The sequence below is a fragment of the Rattus norvegicus genome, chromosome 11 (assembly GCF_021556685.1).
Source record: "Rattus norvegicus strain SHRSP/BbbUtx chromosome 11, alternate assembly SHRSP_T2T, whole genome shotgun sequence".
NCBI lineage: Eukaryota > Metazoa > Chordata > Mammalia > Rodentia > Muridae > Rattus > Rattus norvegicus.
In genome coordinates, this window is record NC_141544.1 from 58,096,435 (window position 1) to 58,118,487 (window position 22,053).

Sequence of the window (22,053 nt, forward strand, 5' to 3'; positions counted from 1 at the left end):
TTCTCTGATTCCTTCAACAGGGGTCCCGTTCTCAGTTCAGAGGTTTGCTGCTGGCATTCGCCTCTGTGTTTGCCATAACAGCATTTTTAAGTGTCCCTGTTCCAGTGGGGAAGCTGGGCTCAGCTAGCACCCTGGCAGAGTTGAGTGTCTGTTTTCTCTAAGTGTGAACATGTCTGAGAGTGTCTGCTTCCTGTCTCCACATCACAAGAGAACTAGGAACACACTCAGCATTATATAAAAAAGAGTCTAAATGGTCCAAGTTAAGAAGCAGAGGCCAGATAACTCCACTGGTTAAAATATCAATTTGTAAGCGTCACATCCGTGAGAGCTGGTTTTCATACCAAGCCTTTAAAATGCCACCACATCTTTCCATCAGGACTCAGTAGCTGGAGAAAGAGAAAGAGTGCCAGACCAAGGATCTAAAAATAATCTAATTATATAAAAATATGTATTTAAACAAAAGATAATATTTAATCCGTAATAATCCCAAGGGTGGCTCACCAGATGAATGACTTTGGGGCCAACACAAGAAGAGGTTAGGGGACCATAGAGGCTTCTGGGAAGATTCCTTTAACTGCATCCTCACAAAATCAGGGGAGTAGAACTTTTTAAAATCTTGGTTTGCTGCAGATCTCCTTGGTTCAAAAATAAAGAATTCAAGGGGCTATTAAAATGGCTCAGTCAATAATGTCCCTACCATGCAAGCATGAGTGCCTGAGTTTGTCTCCCCAACACCTATATGGAAAAACCTGAAATTCCAGGACCAGGAAGATAGAGTGAGGGGCATCTCTCAGGCTTGCTGGCCGTTCTGAAGGGGCGAGCTCCTGGGTCAAAAACACATCCTGTCTCAAAAATTAGGATGCTTCTAACCAATTCCTCATAATGTCAGGGGGTAGAATTTTTAAAATCTTGGTTCACCGAAGATCTTCTTGTTTTAAGAATAAAGAATTCAAGGATGGCTGGCTCAGAAGTTACTTGCAGTTATCTAACACTGCCATCCATATTCTGCCCACTGAACTGCATTACCCTTTCCAGTTACTCCTGCCTCAGGATACATTTGAAACTAAAAAACTCACTATAGTTTCTGAAGAAGTCTCTGTACAGGACAAAAGAAGGACCACTTTGAAAGGCAATGAACAGCTAGAGAGATGGCTCAATGGCTAAAATGTTTGCCATGCAAGTGTGAGGACCTGGATTCAGATCCCCAGGAACTAACAAAAAGCTTGGTGCCCTAAAGAGTGTCTGTAGTACCAGTGGTCCAGGTAGGAGGCAGAGACAGGAGAATGCCTAGGAGCTAACAGGAGGTCAGACAGCCTGAGGCACACTTGACAAAGGTATAGAGGTCTCAACCAAGGTATAAAGCTAGAGCCAAAATGGAAGCTGTCTTCTGACCTCCACATGCAGGTTGAATCACACGCAGACCCAGAGAGAGAGAGAGAGAGAGAGAGAGAGAGAGAGAGAGAGAGAGAGAGAGAGAATCAGACAGAAGGAGACCTGATTTGACAGCAGCCTGTAGAAGCACAGTAGAGAAGCTGCCTTTCCCATACCTTGCCTGCCTTCCTCAGATCCTCCCACATTTGTACTATCTTGAGCCCTTTCTGTCACACTTGGTATGGCCTCAGGTTTACCATGCTCTCTCTTGTACCCTAATAAAAAAAGATTTATGGTAGAAAATATTGTCCTGAGTTGGGTAACCCAGAAAGACATGCCGGTTTATACTCACTGATAAGTGGACTTTACCCATAGTAAAATACAGGGTAACCATGCTACAATCCACAGACCCAAAGAAGCCAAGTGATAAGGAAGGTCCAAGGGAGGATGGTTGAATCTTTCTTAGAAGGGGAAACAAAATAGATTTCAGAGTAGAGGGAGGGAGGGAACTGGGTGGTAGAGAGAATGGGGAGAGAGGATCAGATGTAAGCAGAACAGGAGAGAACAGAAATTAGCAGGGATGGGGGGTGGGTATCTTTAGGATGTACCAAAGACCTAGGATGAGGGCAGACTGGGTGTCTCGTGAGGGACTTGTATCCTGAAGTGACCACTGCCTGTAACCATCCAACACTCCCAGTAGAGGGATAAGAACAGCAACCTTTGACCTAAAATGTGTCCTGCCTTCAAGATGTGCAGGGACAAAGAGGAGCAGAGAGGAAGGAAACGGCCAACCAATGACTGCCCCAAATGAGACCCATCCCATGTGCAAGACCCAATCTCTGGTGCCATGAATGATGCTCTGCAATGCTGGCAGACAGCTGTCCTCTGAGAGGCTCCACCTAGCACACAATGTAAACAGACACGGAAACCCAGAGCCAAACATTACATGGAGCTCGAGCTCGGGGAGTCTTGTGGAAGAGTTGAGGGAAAGATTGAGGGACCTAAAGACAACAGGGACTCCACAGGAAGACCAACAGAGTCAACTAACCTGCACCTAGGGGCTCTCAGAGACGTAACCACTGACAAAAGAGTGAGCACAAACTGGACCTAGGCCCCTGCACATTTGTAGCGGATGTGCAGCTTGGTCTTCATGTGGGACCCCCAACGACTGGAGCAGAGGCAGGTGCTGTCCCTGAATTTGTTGCCTGCCTGTGGATTTCTGTTCCCCTAACTGGGTCACCTTGTCTGGCCTCAGAGAGAGAAGAAGCGCCTAATCCTGCAGTGACTGAGGGGTTCCCCCTTCTCAGAGAAGGGGTGGAGGGACTGGAGAGAAACTGGGACTACAGGGGGGCTGATATTGGGATGCAAAATGAAAAAAAACAATAATAAATAATAACAAAGGGTTACAGGGTTACATTGTCTGAACCTCTTTCCTTAGAAACAGGCTTTCAATTCTCTGTCTCCCAGTATTATTTAGGAGATTACACAAGGGAGCAACCTGTGTGCCCATGCCATGTAGGGAGAGCGCTGAAGGGGCTAGTGTTGTTTGCAGAATGGTAATTTCCTTCAGGACGTCCCCAAAACACACACATAAGTACACATACACAAACACATGCTCGTACACACACACACACACACACACACACACTCACACACACACTCTCACACACACTCACACTCACACACACACACTCACACACAGGGGGAAAGGGGAAGGGGAGGGGGGAGAGAGCCTTCCATGCAAAAAAATAGTTATTAGGCCACATGTCACTCCCAGTCAGAAGGTGACAATGGTACAGACAGTAGCCAGGAAAGGAGGAGCGGCTTATGGTTGGCCCAGACCATTCCTCACCCTTAGATCACTTCTTCATGGCCACAGATCTCATAAAGTCATTGCCAAGGGGACACCTTTCAGAGTATTTATCAGATTTTCTCTAAATCTCCAGTCATTCCCGCAGTTGTTTACTGAAATTCTGAAGTTTATTAAAGGCTCCTTAATCCAGGCAGGAAAGCCAGACGGCCAGTTCAGGACAGTATCTGATGCCAGGTGGCCACTGGCCTGGCTGACATTTCTCCCACATACCATACAGCCTTGCAACTTGGCTGCACAGTTAGGAAAAGGAGTTGTCTGGCCTACACTGCCCCCATGTCTGATGGCTGCGATGATGCTATTTGGCTGACAGACACATAGTTTTATTTCCCATCTGGACACAATGACGGGGAAGGAAATTAAGCCAGGGTAATGGAATTAACAAACTTGGTCAAGGAGAAGTCAATCAAGTAGGAATTGAGAAGAAATAAACAGGGAGAAATGGCGTGCCGAGTTATCACATACAAGACTAGATGGCATTCAGCACCATGTTCACAAGGTTCACAAGAAAGGCCCCAAGTATGGATAATGTCTAATGGAAGAATTCTTTGGTCAAACTCAATCCAAAATCCTTCTAGAAGGTAAGTAACAGCATGATTTAACACTGGCTTATTTAGAAAAACCTCTTTTTATAAAAAAATTTATTAATTTATTTTATGTATATGAGTACACTGTCGCTGTCTTCAGACACACCGGAAGAGGGCATCAGATCCCATTACAGATGGTTGTGAGCCACCATGTGGTTGCTGGGAATTGAATTCAGGACCTCTGAAAGAGCAGCCAGTGCTCTTAACCGCTGAGCCATCTTCCCAGCCCCTAGATAAACCTCTTTTTAAAAAGCTCTCGCCAGAGGACAGAGACAAAGTAGATTTATTTCCACATTCCTCTGGTGTTTCTTAACTTTTCACACACATTACCTGTGAGTGACCTACTTAAAAGTGTCTCAACTAAGAAGAAGGAGCTGAACCTGGCGGCAATGGCACACGCCTTTAATCTCAGCTCTCAGGAGACAGAGGCAGGCAGATCTCTGAGTTCAAGGTCAGCCTGGTCTACAGAGTGAGTTCCAGGATAGCTAGGGCTACACAGAGAAACTCTGTCTCAAACAAACCACGCACGCACACATGCACACTCGCACACACGCGCACACACACAAGCAATCCACAGCTGTTCAGAAACATTCATTTCTCCAAACATCAATCAATGAGCTGAAATTAAAGCATAGAATTCACTTTTCTTTGGCGGTGGTGAGTGACAAAGAACATTTATCTGTTAATGGGTAGAAAAATATTGTTTCTAGCAGAGAGTTTATGTCTCTGAACTTTTCACACAAGTTTCTGAAGAAATGGCTAAGAGGCAACCGGAAGCTAGCAGATGGTCAGCTTGAATCATCAACTTACCCGTAAGCACTGTTGTCGTTTTGAGAGACTTAATCCCCCAGAATAACCATGTTATCCAATCAAATGAACCATCCACATGGGTGGGTTTTGTTTCCTATCATGCACATGTTAGAAAGAAAGAAAAGCTTCTTAAAAAAAAAAAAAAAAAAATCACGCACCTCTGAAATAAACTCTTCCACAAGGAGCCGGTAGAGGGCGCTGGAGGGATCCCGCAGTTCTTCGCTGTACTGCTTCCCCAGAAGTTGGATGCTGAATTCAGCTATCTGTTCAGCAGCTGGCGGTGTGGGCTGCTCTGTCACATTCTCAATTTCATTGCTGATCTGAATTTAGAAAGAATAATAAATCCCAGTATTTATTCATTCAGTCAGTAAATATTTACTGATTACCCTCAAAGTTTTACATCAAAGGATGACTTTTTATGTAGTTTTCAATTATACAATAATGATGTCTCTTCACAGCAAATGAAAGCCTAACTTGAGACAGCCTGGTCTACGTAGTGAGCTCTGGGCCAGCCAAAGCTATATAGTGACACCCTGTCTCCAAAATAAAAAGAAAATGTAACAGAATAAGCAAATTTCATACAAAAGTCAACAACAGATGCTGTGAACCTGAAATAGTAGGAAGAGACATTGTTTATGTTTATACAAATTCTTGAACAGACTGTCTGGCTTAATACAAGATGGCCGAATTCTCATGTTTATTTCTGTATTCAGTTTATCACAATATGCTATTTTAATGGATGCAACATGAAAAAATCTGCCCACACAAACATGTACTCAGGTAGAAGGAATAAAGTAATAATCTTTTCCAAAACCTGGACTGTTCTGTAATGACCAACCAGCTACACCAGCTTTAAAAGGGGTCAGTTTTTCCTTTTATTGGATTTTTTTATTTACATTTCAAATGCTATCCTTTCCCATTTTCTTTTTCAGAAACCTGTTATCTCATCCCACCTCTCCCTGCTTCTATGTGTGTGCTCCCCCACCCACCCATTCCCTCCCGCCTCCCCATCCTGACACTCCCCTACACTGGGGCACTAAGCCTTGACAGGACCAAGGGCCTCTCCTCCCATTAATGCCCGACAAGGCTATCCTCTGCTACATATGCAGCTGGAGCCGTAAGTTCATCCCTGTGTACTCGTGGGATGATGGTTTAGTCCCTGTGTACTCGTGGGATGATGGTTTAGTCCCTGGGAGCTCTGGGGGGCTCTGGTTGGTTGATACTGTTGTTCTTCTTATGGGGTTGCAAACCCAAAAAGGGTAATTTCTTGAACAGTAGTTGCCATTGGTCAAAACCACAACAAAACTTTTGTTGTACTCTATATTACCTAAGTCTAGGTTGGGGAGCAGTTAACTAGTATGTTCAAGGCCCTGCATTCAATCCCAAAAGTTTCTCTCTCTCTCTCTCTCTCTCTCTCTCTCTCTCTCTCTCTCTCTCACACACACACACACACACACACACACACACACATACTTCACATATACATGCTACATGTACATACCACACACAGACACACTCACACACATAAACACACAACACACATAAATACACACTATATATACACACCATGCATACACACACACTCACACATATACACAAAACACACATAAATACACACTATATATACACACCACACACACGTGTATACACACACCACACACAAATACACATTACATATATAGTGCACACACACACTCACACATATACACACAACACACATAAATACACACTATATATACACACCACACACACACTACATATACACTATACCACACACACACACACACACACACACACACACACATACACACACACAGTATGAGCCAATGGAGAATGACTAAGAGTTCAAGGTCAGCCTGAGCTGTGTAGTGAGTTCCAAGACTGTGTAGATCTAGAGTCAAAGCCCTAGATGCTGTCTCAAAAAGAAAAAAAGAAAAAGAAACATTCCAGGTCTTTCAGTGGCCAAATCTAACATAACTTGGACAACAAAATTAGTATTAGGTTATAATCCAAGGAACAAAATGTCCATAAATCCATTCATAGGAATAAAAGACTGAATAAATGAGAGTAATAACAGTTTCTTTTAGAAGTTCACTTAATAAATCTAGAAGGAATGAGGGAATTCTACCGTTACTGCTAGAACACTGCAGTAATGGTTGCTGTGTGCGTCACATGTAACTGGGCACACTTCTGCCAAGCGCCTCTATTGTACATATAGAAACACGGGAAGGATACGTGAGCAGCCTGTAGGTGCAGAGAGGGCCAACAGCAGAACTGAGAATAGAGCACTTTCATTGCATCATCGTGTGGCTCATGTAACAGAATAGGTTACAGAGTTTCAGAATAGGAAATAAGCCCAAAGACTACCGGCCCCATTCCTCCTGGTGCTGGAATTGTCTCTCCCATATCCCTGACAAAAGGCTGTCCCCCTTGGCTGAAAGAGCTATCATAAGAAACAGACATGCTCTTCGGTGCGGTCCCCTATGCTTCCAAAAAGCCATCATCACAGATGGAAAAGTCTTACCCTAAAACCCAAACTGCCCCCCTTTTCCATTTTTAATAAAAGTCGTGTGCTCTGGCTCACAAGTAAATCATAGCCAGAGGGGTTTTCATAGATTCCAGGAAGCTACCAAGGTTCCTCTAACTTTTTGCTGACTCCTCTCCCTGTGACACTTCCAGTGATCTTAATTTTTACCTTAGAGCATGGTTCCCATACCTGAGTTCTAGTTAAAATATGGTAGGACTATCGCCTACTTAAAGTAGCTCTACTTTTTATTAATGCAGTCTAATATTAAATGACCATTTATTACATTGGGTATTTCCCTATAAGAACGCGGGGCTGTCAGTAATAATAATACTTCTACCAACAAAAAAGTCACATGGAATTTTACACAAGACTGCCGTTTTGTTTATTACATTTCATCTTGGGGCTCAAGAGATGGATCAGCAGTTAAGAGCATTTGCAGAGGAGTGAGGCCGGTTCCCAGCACCCATGGTGAGAGCTCACAACCATTTCCACTCCCAGGGACCCGATGCCTGGTCTGGCTCCATAGGCACCTTCACATTCATGAACATAAAACACACACACACATATAAACACACATGCACACATTACCACTCTTATTAAGTGACTGGGGAGGGAGGGAGGGAGGCAAAAATGGAATTCTGCCACCTGACTTCATATTAGTTAATGCCAAGGACTAGCCCCAGCTTGGAGAGAAGTTCTGAGAGAAGAGGTGTTTGAGAGTGGCAAAACAAATGACTCAAAGTCAAATTGTGGGTCCAAGCTGATGGCCTATGTACTGCTTGAGACAGCTTCTTAGCTCTCTCTCTCTCTCTCTCTCTCTCTCTCTCTCTCTCTCTCTCTCTCTCTCTCTGTGTGTGTGTGTGTGTGTGTGTGTGTGTGTGTGTGTGTGTGTGTGTGTGTTGTGCTCTAGATAGCTCTCTCTTGCCATTCTAAAAAAATCTCTCTGGATAGCTCATCTCTTGCAGTTCTCTTTTATGTATATATTTCCTTTTGTTTAGCCTAGGAATCTGCATCCTATGACCCTAACCCCTGGTTTCTTAGAAAGAGTCCGCAAGCACAGACAAAAAGACAACTAGGTGGGTTGCCACCCTGAAATTACCATCTCTATCAAGCCTGGGCCTAGACCTATACTTCCTCTGTCCTAGGCTGACCTTGAACTCAAGAATCTGCCTGTCTTTGTATGCATAAACAAACAACAACAAAAACTTAGCTGGGTGGGATCTTGCTCTGCAATCACCACACCCTAAATTCCTCTATCTTCTTCTTTAATGTCTTCCTGACAAGCTGGCTCAGTGCAGCTGCCTCTGTTCCTTTAGATCTGTGGAGCTCCTTATACAATTCATATTGCATTCTTGTATTTTGAGTAGTTGATATATTATATATTTTTGAATTCATGTTTTAGGCATTCTTTCCCACAGCCTTAAGGACTGTCATGAAGGTCACAGCATTTTGCCATTTTGCTGAGACATTAAACATACCCTCACCTCCCAGACTCCTACTGTTTCTGAGTATCATGGAGTCATTAACCTTGGCAGAGAGGATTTTCCTCAAAGGAGGAACATAAAGATATATATATATATATAGATATAGATATAGATATAGATATAGATATAGATATAGATATAGATATAGATATAGATATAGATATAGATATAGATATAGATATAGATATAGATATAGATATAGATATATCCCTTATGCCCATAGCAACCATCAACACTCCTGGCTCCTGGAGGTCTGTTGGTTCTGTCCCAAGAGTGGGAACCATGACCATGTCATGCCATCCCTGCCATAGCTGAGCAGATCTCAGCAAGTTACAATGTCCATGCTAAGAAAGGAGAATGCAAAGTGACCAAACCTCACCTTTCTGAAAAATATCTTCATAGTTTACTTAATAAATAAGTCATGATACAGTGTGTCCTTAATTGTTTTTAAGTTCAGATTTTAGAAAAAAGTTGGGTGGGGGCTGGGGATTTAGCTCAGTGGTAGAGTGCTTACCTAGGAAGCGCAAGGCCCTGGGTTCGGTCCCCAGCTCCGAAAAAAAGAACCAAAAAAAAAAAAAAAAGAAAAGAAAAAAGTTGGGTGCATAAGTGTATGCAGCATGCGTGTGTGTGTGTGTGTGTGTGTGTGTGTGTGTGTGTGTGTGTGTGTGTAAAGGTTGCTATGCATATGTATAGGGAGATAGAGCTTGATGACAGGTGTCTTCCTCAACTACTTTCTACTTTTCTTACTGAAGCAAGTGTTTTGACCAAAGCCAGAATTCACAGATTCAGCTTCAACAGCTCCCAGCTTAGGAGCCAGGTGAGCTCTGAGATAAGGGTGGGCTGCCTAGCTACCTGTTTTCTCTGTGATGGTGATGCATGGGGGCTACTCTGCCTGCCTGGCCTTCTATGTGGGTGATAAAGGCAGGCTACCATGCTTGCCTGGCCTTCTTTGTGGGTCATAGAGACAGGCTTGCAAGGATGAGAGTGAGTGATACAGGTAGGTGGGCTGCCATGCCCGTCTGGTTTTAGATGAGATAACATGGGCTGCCATGTTTGTCTGCTTTCTATGTGGAGGCTATGATTTGAACTCCATTCCTTGCTTCTGCACTTTCAGTGTTCCCTCTGCTGTGCTACCTCCCAGGCCATAATGTAACATAACTTTTAATAAAATGCTTCCATATGCCTGGGCAGGGTCTACCTCTGCACTTCCTGTAATTTTTTTTTTGTAGTGGACCCTCATCTGTAGATTTTACTGCTGTTTAAAAAACAAGTCCCTGGTAATAATTGTGTGCTTAAAGGGTGTGATGGCTTCTTAAATTTTAAACTGCATAGAATCCATTTCCTTTCTCTCTAAAAAAGTTAAGGCCCGGTCTCCTGGGTTAGAAAGTCAAGGGTTTATCAGCACGAGAGTTTTCTGGAAATCCTCTATCAAAACATTACCACTATGACAGACCTGTTCAGCTCTTCCAGAGGATATCAGGTTTCTGAATGTACTGGATTTAGAATTCATGGTTATTTTCAGACCATGTGAAGTCCTGTGCAGTCCAGAAATGGAATGTTAACTCTGGTATCTCCCATGCTCCTCGTTAGAAAGCAACGGGAGAGAGCGTGACTTACACTCTCCTGTGGTGATGCCGCGCTTCTCTCTGAGGCCGCCCCTGGATAGGAAGCACTGGAGACAGCACCTAAGCAGAATCCAAAATGCACGTGACATTAGTCCTTGAGTAAGCCCGAATTCACGTCAGGATGCAAAGACGTACTTCAAAGGTCATCCTTACAAGACCTTTGCTTTTTTATTCTGAAGGCTTTTTTAGATATAAACTCAAGAGACATTTGCTCTCCTGGAGTCTCAATAACTATGACTGACTGAACAGGTGGCTTCTTCTTCTTCTTCTTATTCTTATTCTTATTCTTATTCTTATTCTTATTCTTATTCTTCTTTTTTCCTTTCCTTTTTTTTTTTTTTTTTTTGAGTTTGTAAGGCTCTGATATAGATGCTAAGATTCAAGGAGGAAGTTTCTATTCCTAGGGAGCGATCAAATAAAGGGAACAGACACTGAAGTGCTCAGCTATACGAGACCTGTGCAATAGTTGCTTGGCCATTATTTAACGACCACTGAAATGCTGAAATGAGCCCACTTCGTGCTATTCTATCTTGTATGTGCTCAAAATTTCTAACATAAAGAAGTTATACTTTTTACAAATATATTTCAGTGTAACCCTTGGTAGAGAGCCTCCCTAACTGAAAGATGTCTTTGGGTTCAATCTTTAGCAAAAGGAAAGAAGAGAGGAATGGAAAAAGGATGAGACAGGAGACAGGAAGAGAAGAAGTGACTAATTTACATGAAATGCAGAACTCGGGGCTAGAGAAATGGATCAACAGTTAGGAACACTTCACACTCTTTCAGAGGAACCCAGTGAGGTTCTTAGCACACGTGCCAGCGTGTCAGCCTGTAATTCCCACTCCAGGGGATCTGACACTGTCTTTGATACGATGCCCTCTTCTGGCCTCCCAGGCACACATATATGCATGATATTTAGACAGGAATACAGAGGGGGGATATTAAAGTTTTAAAAATTAAAACCTTTTAAACTTATAAATCAATACAGGCTCAAAGGAACACATTCTCACTCTAGACTGTGTCAGAGAATCCTTATCCTGGGAAAGTCCAGGTTACAAGTAATAAAGTGACAAACCAAATGTCCTACCTCAGCTGAAGTGTCTGTCTTAAAGCAATTCATTTTGTCACACTCCTGTATTAAGCTGTGTTCTGAATTTTAAAGAACCCGCTGCATAATATCATAAACCAAGTGAAAAATAATTGTTGTGTCTTAAACAATATATAAATAGAAAAAGTATTTGAAAAATATGAACTGAAAATTTATACTTGCTTGAAAAATCTTCCGTTACTAAGAAATAAAAGTGAATAAAGGAAAAAAGCTTTACCTGCCAATGTTGAGGTCTCGCCAATAGGAACTGGAGATGACAACTCAGGTCTAGAGGGGAAAAAATGCAGCTATTAAAAAGTCCAGAAACCTGGGAAAATAAGTATTATGAACTTTGGAACTTGGGGCCCCAAAGGAACTCCTTAGACCACCAAATAAAGGTTTCTGGGCCAACATGCCAAGTTGTATAGTCAAGAATAATATAACTTCATAATTTACTTACTTTGTATTTATTGAAGGCTCATCAGCGTATCTACCCTATACCAAGAACCTTCCTACTTATAACTCATCGCCCACCTGTTTTCTTCGTCTTCAGTTCAAATCATCATGTGAAACTACTCTATCTGCCTACTTTGCCTCTGCCACCCCCTTAATCCTCTAGAATGCATTGTCAGTGCAGAAGCATTGCACGGTCCAATATTTAAATTGATTGAAATTAAACAGCTGGGAATTCAGTTCCTTATTCACAGCAGCCATATTTTAGGTATTCCGTGCTCACATGTGGCTAATGGCTGTCTCAGACTGGACAGGACAATTATGGGCATTTGGGTCACAGAAGGGTGTATTTGTTCATCAACAGAGAATTAAGAATCTAAACCCCAGGCTGAGCATAGTTCAGTAGAACAGTGTGTGCCTGTCATGTATCTAGGCTCCAGCCTTGATACGAACATCTACAACTAGAGGGAAAGGGAAAAGAGATAAAAATGATGAACTCCCATGAGATTAAGGATTTGCCTGACCTATCCTTCTCTATCTCCAATGTCTAAGAGCTTTAAAAGGACATTTTTGCAGAACTAGGGGTATAATCCAATTGTCAGAGTTCTTGCTTAGCATCTGTGGAGCCCTGGGCTCACTCTACAGCATGCCATTAGCTAGGTACTGTGGTTTCTGTCTGCAATTGGAGCACGCAATGTAAGATTTAAGGGAATATTAGGATTTATGATGATAAGTGAGGCATTTGTGATTGAACCTAGACTAGAAGGTGAAGCAGAGGCATGTTATCTACAACCTGAGAGCCCACTAGGTAGATATCTGTGAGTTCGAGGCCAGCCTGGTCTACAGAGTGAGTTCTAAGACAGCCAAGGCTACACAGAGAAAATCTATCTCAAAAAACAATAAATAAAAATAAATAAATAAATAAATAAATAAATAAATAAATAAATAAATAAATAATGTTGTACTACTTGAAAATTAAATATAAAATGGCTGGAGAGATGGTTCAGTGTTTAAGAGCAATGGCTGTTCTTTCAAGGTCCTGAATTCAATTCCCAGAACCCATCTGACAGCTCATAACTGTCTATAACTGCAGTCCCATGGGACCCAATGTCCTCTTCTGATGTGCAGATATACATACAGACCTATACTCATATACATAAATAAATTTTTTTAAATTTTTAAATGAGAGAGAAAGAGAGATCTAGGGAAGCTAAGTAAGACACTCTGGGTCCAACACATTGTGGATGTGGAGGAGACAGTTTCTCCTGCTCTTTCGTTAGGATCAAAGTTCCACAAACAGAGAACATTGCTAAGGAGTTACTCACAAGAAAAAAATGTAAAAGGAAAAAAATATATTGTGATAACAGTGTATTATCAGAAGGATATGCTGTAGCAGACAGGAAGAGATCAAAGGTGTACTATTCTTTTTTTTTATTGGATATATTTTTATTTACATTTCAAATGTTATCCCCTTTCCCGGTTTCCCTGTCCATAAGCCCCCTATCCCATCTCTCTCCCCCTTTCTTCTATAAGGGTGTTCCCCCTCCCCAACCAACTTAGGCAGGACCAAGGGCTTCTCCTCCCATTGGGCCCAACAAGGCCATCCTCTGCTACATATGCAGCTGGAGCCATGGGTCTGTCCATGTGTACTCTTTGAGTAGGGATGTACTATTCTTATTTCAAGGCCATAATCATAAAGTCAATAAAGTAATCCAAATAGCCACGTACTCAAATCTGTGTCCATGGCATCGTGAGACATACAAATGACCAAGCCCATAGAGTTCTACTGTCTTCCTATCTACTTGTTCTATTCAAAAGCTCCTGTGTGTATACTCCAACTGTGTCTTCACTTTGTCATGGAAGTTGGATGTCTGGATATTGGCTTGTTTAGTTTATTTTTGAACCTATTGGTGATGTCTTACGTAATTGCCTACATCTTATGTATATACTACTGATATTCTGAGAATGAGTAAAATTCAAACTTTAGTCACTATTCCTCATGGTTACAATCTGCCTTATGTTACTACTAATTAGAAGCCAGAAATCATCCTGTACCTAATGGCTGGCCAAGATGTGTACTGACAGTTTAATCACGCCTGTGCCACTCTTGTTTTAGGAGCATAGTCATAAAGTTAAAAAAGCAATTCAAACAATCATCCATCATGTAACAAACTGACCCCTCTAAGATGACCCTTCTCAGCTTACTGTTAGCCTCAGTAAGGCAGACATCCATTGAATTTTCCTGGAGATGAGTGACCTTACCTTCTGGTAAGGTCAGACAGTGAACAAGCACAGTTGCCCTGGTGGTATTCTGGGGACAGAGATGGCCTCAAGGGGACCAGCATTTTGGACTTACCCACAGGCCTGATCCTTGCAGGAGCTGAAAGGAAATAGAAAAGGACAGTAGGGTAAGTGCTGAAAGTTTGCGTGGCTTCTAAATGCTGCTGTTGAATTTGGAGGAAAGACTTACCTGCTCTCAGCTTCCTTTGTGTATGTCAATTTCTAGTGAGAACAGAGACACAGTGCCTGAGTTAATACAACTGTTCAAGCACAGAAGCATTCTGTGTCTGCTTATGTGCCCTGATGTTGCCGTGTACTCTTACTTCAAAGAAACAAAGCTACAACAAAACACTAAGGTGGTCTCAAGGTCTTGTTTCAAGTCCCCATTTCTCCTCCCAAGTTATAGACACAAAGCCTACACCCTTTCTGGGGCCAGAGGTCAGTTTTCTCATCCACTGAATGGAAAGAAAACTAAGTCACCCGGAGATATTGTTAAATAATTTATAGTTAAATACTTTGCTACTCTTTTAATTCTATGGTCTCTCCCAAGATAATCTGACACCTTAATACTTTCAGTTACTAACTCAAAGCTGGTGAATATTTCTATAATTAAAAACCCAGTCCACCCTCCTTCACTTCACACCAAAATATTGAACCATTCACATTTCCCACAAGCAGTTTACATGAACGCTTCGAAAGTGAGTTCACCCTTCTCTGCCCCCTACAAAAGCACCATTGTATCTGCTCCTCTCTCACTCTTGCTCTCACTATCACAATAAATACATGATAAGTAAATGTAAAGTTTTAATTCCAAGCTTTCAAGCCAGCTCCTTTGTCTTATCCCCTTATAACCCTGAAATACTTCCCATCATCCACAGAGCTAAATCCAAGCCTCTTAACACTCTCCTCTTCTCCTGTCCCTCTAGTACAGTGGCCCTAACCATTCCCTCCAAACACGGCTCATGTTGCTCCCTCAGTCTGCCCTGAACATCCTCTCCTTCTCACCCAAATCACATTTATCATTTTAGACTCAAGCCAGACAACGCACGACTGGTTTAATACTAAATGACCATGAAAGCTTAGTTCCTAGACTTTCAAGTTAAAAATAAAATCCCACTTGTAAGAAACGCACTTAATGTAGCATCACAAGACTGTTAAGAACTCCCTTATTTATTTCTTGCTTTAAGAGTTGATCCAAAAAATAATAATTGATCCAATATTCTGGACACAATTTGAAATATGCAACACTGATATAAATGTGCATACATGATTCTTTTCTTCATTGAAATTTTTTAAAATCAATAATGACTGGAAATGGAAGCCCCAAACACAGGAGGAAAACATACTTCGAGCGTTTTTGTTTTGTTTTGTTTTGTTTTTTGGGTTTTTTTTTTTTTTTTTTTTTTTGTGGGGCTGCTGATGAAACAGAGGGCCTTGAACAGGTCACTAGACTCCGCACTGCGGAGCAATAGCCATAGCCAAGAATACATTTTGGAAAAGAGAACTGACTATGGATTTGAAGATCCATCACAATTAATTTTATTTTCACATTGTCTTTATTTTCAAAATAGAAAGTGCCTTATAAGGTTACTATTCATTAGATACAAGATCTGGTAAGCATAGATTACACAGTGTAACTTACTATCGTAGTTGCTAAAATGGAGCAGGTAAAAGTATGACCGGGAAAGATGGATGCAGTGTCTTGACTTGGACTCAAGTGACTTGAACTGTGACATGCCACAATAATGAGGCGAATTTATGTTAAACACATTAAAAAGTCTACTCACCAGTGAGAGCTAATCTTGGCTGTCAACTTGGCTATGTCTGGAATTAACTAAAACTGAAGTGGCTGGGCACATCTGTCTGTGATTTTTCTTGATTAGAAAAGTTCTGGGTGGAAGATCCACCTTAAATCTAGATCATTTGAGGTCAGAAAATCCACCCTAAATCTAGGCCACACCCACTGGTTCCAGCCCATATAAAAGGACATAGAAGAAAGAAGCTCTTGCCTTTTGCCTGTTTGCCCTCACTCTTGCTGGCATATTCATCTATTCTGCTGCTGAAGCATTCTTTCACTGCTTTTAGAAACTACTTCTCTGAGATTCCAACATAGAGTCAAGCTGAGACATCCAGCCTGAACTGAACATCCTTGGCATTCTTAGACTTTCTGTTGAGAGACAACCACTGTGGGACTAGCCAGATCACAGCCTCTAAGGCACTCTAGTAAATCCTCTTTTAATTTGTGGATTCATTCTAGCAGTTCTGTTCCTCTAGAGAACGCTGGCTAATAAAGAACTCATGTTTAAAAAGCCACAGACAGCTGTATGCATCTCTAACCTCAACATTCCTGGGAGACAGAAACAAGAGAATCAGACAGAAGGTCACATGTTTTGTACAAAAGCAAAAATTAAAAGAGACCTTGCCTCAAAAGACAAGGTGAAAGGAGAAAGGTGATTCCCAAGAACTTGTACTCTGCCAGTGACATGTATGCTGCGGCATACAAGTAACAACAGAGAGAGAGAGAGAGAGAGAGAGAGAGAGAGAGAGAGAGAGAGAGAGAGAGAGAGAGAGATCTTAAATTAAAATCACATTTACACTTCACTAAATGTGCTGTGCTGAATGGACTATACCCTCTAACTTAATTAGAATGTCTGGGGTCCATTTTGAGTGAATATGTAAATGAATTTGGCAAGAATGTTTAACTCATACAGATCCTTATCCTTAAATTTTTGCATAATACTGTTTTGACCCATTTACATGTATAAACAAGGCTGGCACTGTTTTGGATTAGCAGTGTTCATTATCAGTCGCTCCTCGGCCTTTTGGCTATGATCAAGTGTAGCCGTATTCATTATCAAAGGCCAGAGCTAGGGATAGAAAAGAAAGCTATTCCACAGGGCAGCTCACTCAGAACCCTTAAAACTCACCTTCTCCTCCTTTAGCCTTTAGCCTACACAATCACACCTACAACAATGCACAGTTCCTTCTCTCCCCGTTACACTTACCTCCATGATTAAGTGTCTGTGTTCCACAGACTGACTAAACTGGGTGCCCATTTCAAATACACTTGTGACTCCATCCTCACATAAGTTCATCCAGTATTGATATTCCTCACGCCCAGGAAGTCGGTCCCAAAATGTCCTGAAGGCTTCCCAGATGGCTTCCTGGCACACTGGAAAGTAAAGAGAATGTGTTTGGGAAAAGAACCCAACATGTTCCCATGACAGTCATGGAGCCACCAACTCCCTCTCTTCTGAAACACTTTTACCTTCCTATCCTTTCGGCAGGGTCATGAGAATGACAGCCAGTTAGAAAATGTCCTGTTCGAGCTTGAAGGGGCTCGAGACCCCATATGAACAACAATGCCAAGCAACCAGAGCTTCCAGGGACTAAGCCACTACCTAAAGACTATACATGGACTGACCCTGGACTCTGACCTCATAGGTAGCATTGAATATCCTAGTAAGAGCACCAGTGGAAGGGGAAGCCCTGGGTCCTGCTAAGACTGAACGTGATTGTTGGGGGGAGGGCGGCAATGGGGGGAGGATGGGGAGGGGAATACCCATAAAGAAGGGGAGGGGGAGGGATTAGGGGGATGTTGGCCCGTAAACCCGGGAAAGGGAATAACACTCGAAATGTAAATAAGAAATACTCAGGTTAAAAAATAAAATAAAGGAAACGGCGGCACAGGTCTTCCTGGTTGCTGCCGCTGCAGAGAGCCCGTGGGCAGCACCCACGAGCGAACTTGAGCCCCGGGACCACAGGTAAGACCAACTTTTCTGCTGCAAGAAAGCTGCCTGGTGAGCTTGGGACACACGGAAGCAGAATTCCTGTAGGACCGGGCACGTTCTGTGTTTACCGGAAGTCCCACACCCGCGGATCCTGGCCCGCAGCAGCTCTCTGCCCCCAGACCCTGTGAGAGAGAGACCCAACCGCCTGGTCAGGTGGGCACTCCTGAGGCTGCAGAGCGGAAGAGACCACCAACACTGCTCACCCCTGCCCACATCCCTGGCCCAAGAGGAAACTGTATAAGGCCTCTGGGCTCCCGTGGGGGAGGGCCCAGGAGCGGCAGGACCCCTGTGCCTGAGACGCCACCAGAACTAGAAGGAAACAGACCGGATAAACAGTTCTCTGCACCCAAATCCCGTGGGAGGGAGAGCTGAACCTTCAGAGAGGCAGACAAGCCTGGGAAACCAGAAGAGACTGCTCTCTGCACATACATCTCGGACGCCAGAGGAAAAAGCCAAAGACCATCTGGAACCCTGGTGCACTGAAGCTCCCGGAAACGGCGGCACAGGTCTTCCTGGTTGCTGCCGCTGCAGAGAGCCTGTGGGTAGCACCCCACGAGCGAACTTGAGCCTCGGGACCACAGGTAAGACCAACTTTTCTGCTGCAAGAAAGCTGCCTGGTGAACTCAAGACACAGGCCCACAGGAACAGCTGAAGACCTGTAGAGAGGAAAAACCACACGCCGGAGAGCAGAACACTCTGTCCCCATAACTGACTGAAAGAGAGGAAAACAGGTCTACAGCACTCCTGACACACAGGCTTATAGGACAGTCTAGCCACTGTCAGAAATAGCAGAACAAAGTAACACTAGAGATAATCTGATGGCGAGAGGCAAGCTCAGGAACCCAAGCAACAGAAACCAAGACTACATGGCACCATCGGAGCCCAATTCTCCCATCAAAACAAACATGGAATATCCAAACACACCAGAAAAGCAAGATCTAGTTCCAAAATCATTTTTGATCATGATGTTGGAGGACTTCAAGAAAGACGTGAAGAACTCCCTTAGAGAACAAGTAGAAGCCTACAGAGAGGAATCGCAAAAATGCCTGAAAGAATCGAAAAAATCCCTGAAAGAATTCCAGGAAAACATAAATAAACAAGTAGAAGCCCATAGAGAGGAGACACAAAAATCCCTGAAAGAATTCCAGGAAAACATAAATAAACAAGTAGAAGCCCATAGAGAGGAGACACAAAAATCCCTGAAAGAATTGCAGGAAAACACAATCAAACAGTTGAAGGAATTAAAAATGGAAATAGAAGCAATCAAGAAAGAACACATGGAAACAACCCTGGATATAGAAAACCAAAAGAAGAGACAAGGAGCTGTAGATACAACCTTCACCAACAGAATACAAGAGATGGAAGAGAGAATCTCAGGAGCAGAAGATTCCATAGAAATCATTGACTCAACTGTCAAAGATAATGTAAAGCGGAAAAAGCTACTGGTCCAAAACATACAGGAAATCCAGGACTCAATGAGAAGAACAAACCTAAGGATAATAGGTATAGAAGAGAGTGAAGACTCCCAGCTCAAAGGACCAGTAAATATCTTCAACAAAATCATAGAAGAAAACTTCCCTAACCTAAAAAAAGAGATACCCATAGACATACAAGAAGCCTACAGAACTCCAAATAGATTGGACCAGAAAAGAAACACCTCCCGTCACATAATTGTCAAAACACCAAACGCACAAAATAAAGAAAGAATATTAAAAGCAGTAAGGGAAAAAGGTCAAGTAACATATAAAGGGAGACCTATCAGAATCACACCAGACTTCTCGCCAGAAACTATGAAGGCCAGAAGATCCTGGACTGATGTTATACAGACCCTAAGAGAACACAAATGCCAGCCCAGGTTTACTGTATCCAGCAAAACTCTCAATTAACATTGATGGAGAAACCAAGATATTCCATGACAAAACCAAATTTACACAATATCTTTCCACAAATCCAGCACTACAAAGGATAATAAATGGTAAAGCCCAACATAAGGAGGCAAGCTATACCCTAGAAGAAGCAAGAAACTAATCGTCTTGGCAACAAAACAAAGAGAATGAAAGCACACAAACATAACCTAACATCCAAATATGAATATAACGGGAAGCAATAATCACTATTCCTTAATATCTCTCAATATCAATGGCCTCAACTCCCCAATAAAAAGACATAGATTAACAAACTGGATACGCAACGAGGACCCTGCATTCTGCTGCCTACAGGAAACACACCTCAGAGACAAAGACCGACACTACCTCAGAGTGAAAGGCTGGAAAACAACTTTCCAAGCAAATGGTCGGAAGAAGCAAGCTGGAGTAGCCATTCTAATATCAAATAAAATCAATTTTCAACTAAAAGTCATCAAAAAAGATAAGGAAGGACACTTCATATTCACCAAAGGAAAAATCCACCAAGATGAACTCTCAATCCTAAATATCTATGCCCCAAATACAAGGGCAACTACATACGTAAAAGAAACCTTACTAAAGCTCAAAGCACACATTGCACCTCACACAATAATAGTGGGAGATTTCAACACCCCACTCTCATCAATGGACAGATCATGGAAACAGAAATTAAACAGTGATGTCGACAGACTAAGAGAAGTCATGAGCCAAATGGACTTAACGGATATTTATAGAACATTCTATCCCAAAGCAAAAGGATATACCTTCTTCTCAGCTCCTCATGGTACTTTCTCCAAAACTGACCATATAATTGGTCAAAAAACGGGCCTCAACAGGTACAGAAAGATAGAAATAATCCCATGCGTGCTATCGGACCACCACGGCCTAAAACTGGTCTTCAATAACAATAAGGGAAGAATACCCACATGTACGTGGAAATTGAACAATGCTCTACTCAATGATAACCTGGTCAAGGAAGAAATAAAGAAAGAAATTAAAAACTTTTTAGAATTTAATGAAAATGAAGATACAACATACCCAAACTTATGGGACACAATGAAAGCTGTGCTAAGAGGAAAACTAATAGCGCTGAGTGCCTGCAGAAAGAAACAGGAAAGAGCATATGTCAGCAGCTTGACAGCACACCTAAAAGCTCTAGAACAAAAAGAAGCAAATACACCCAGGAGGAGTAGAAGGCAGGAAATAATCAGACTCAGAGCTGAAATCAACCAAGTAGAAACAAAAAGGACCATAGAAAGAATCAACAGAACCAAAAGTTGGTTCTTTGAGAAAATCAACAAGATAGATAAACCCTTAGCCAGACTAACGAGAGGACACAGAGAGTGCGTCCAAATTAACAAAATCAGAAATGAAAAGGGAGACATAACTACAGATTCAGAGGAAATTCAAAAAATCATCAGATCTTACTATAAAAACCTATATTCAACAAAACTTGAAAATCTTCAGGAAATGGACAATTGCCTAGACAGATACCAGGTATCGAAGTTAAATCAGGAACAGATAAATCAGTTAAACAACCCCATAACTCCTAAGGAAATAGAAGCAGTCATTAAAGGCCTCCCAACCAAAAAAAGACCAGGTCCAGACAGGTTTAGGGCAGAATTCTATCAAACCTTCATAGAAGACCTCATACCAATATTATCCAAACTATTCCACAAAATTGAAACAGATGGAGCGCTACCGAATTCCTTCTACGAAGCCACAATTACTCTTATACCTAAACCACACAAAGACACAACAAAGAAAGAGAACTTCAGACCAATTTCCCTTATGAATATCGATGCAAAAATACTCAATAAAATTCTGGCAAACCGAATTCAAGAGCATATCAAAACAATCATCCACCATGATCAAGTAGGCTTCATCCCAGTCATGCAGGGATGGTTTAATATACGGAAAACCATCAACGTGATCCATTATATAAACAAACTGAAAGAACAGAACCACATGATCATTTCATTAGATGCTGAGAAAGCATTTGACAAAATTCAACACCCCTTCATGATAAAAGTCCTGGAAAGAATAGGAATTCAAGGCCCATACCTAAACATAGTAAAAACCATATACAGCAAACCAGTTGCTAACATTAAACTAAATGGAGAGAAACTTGAAGCAATCCCACTAAAATCAGGGACTAGACAAGGCTGCCCACTCTCTCCCTACTTATTCAATATAGTTCTTGAAGTTCTAGCCAGAGCAATCAGACAACAAAAGGAGATCAAGGGAATACAGATCGGAAAAGAAGA

General features: G+C 42.1%; 1 protein-coding gene across 2 annotated transcripts in view; it reads right to left on the minus strand.

Moving 5' to 3' along the window:
• Impg2 (interphotoreceptor matrix proteoglycan 2) overlaps positions 1–22,053 on the minus strand; it is a 95,671-nt gene that overhangs the window by 59,555 nt on the left and 14,063 nt on the right. For both annotated transcript variants that reach the window (XM_087575431.1, NM_139088.4), the window contains 6 exon segments: positions 17,097–17,263; positions 14,282–14,313; positions 14,168–14,191; positions 11,597–11,646; positions 10,267–10,334; positions 4,797–4,958 (listed from right to left, as the gene is read on the minus strand). In XM_087575431.1, the coding sequence (XP_087431557.1) occupies positions 4,797–4,958; positions 10,267–10,334; positions 11,597–11,646; positions 14,168–14,191; positions 14,282–14,313; positions 17,097–17,263 (503 nt within the window).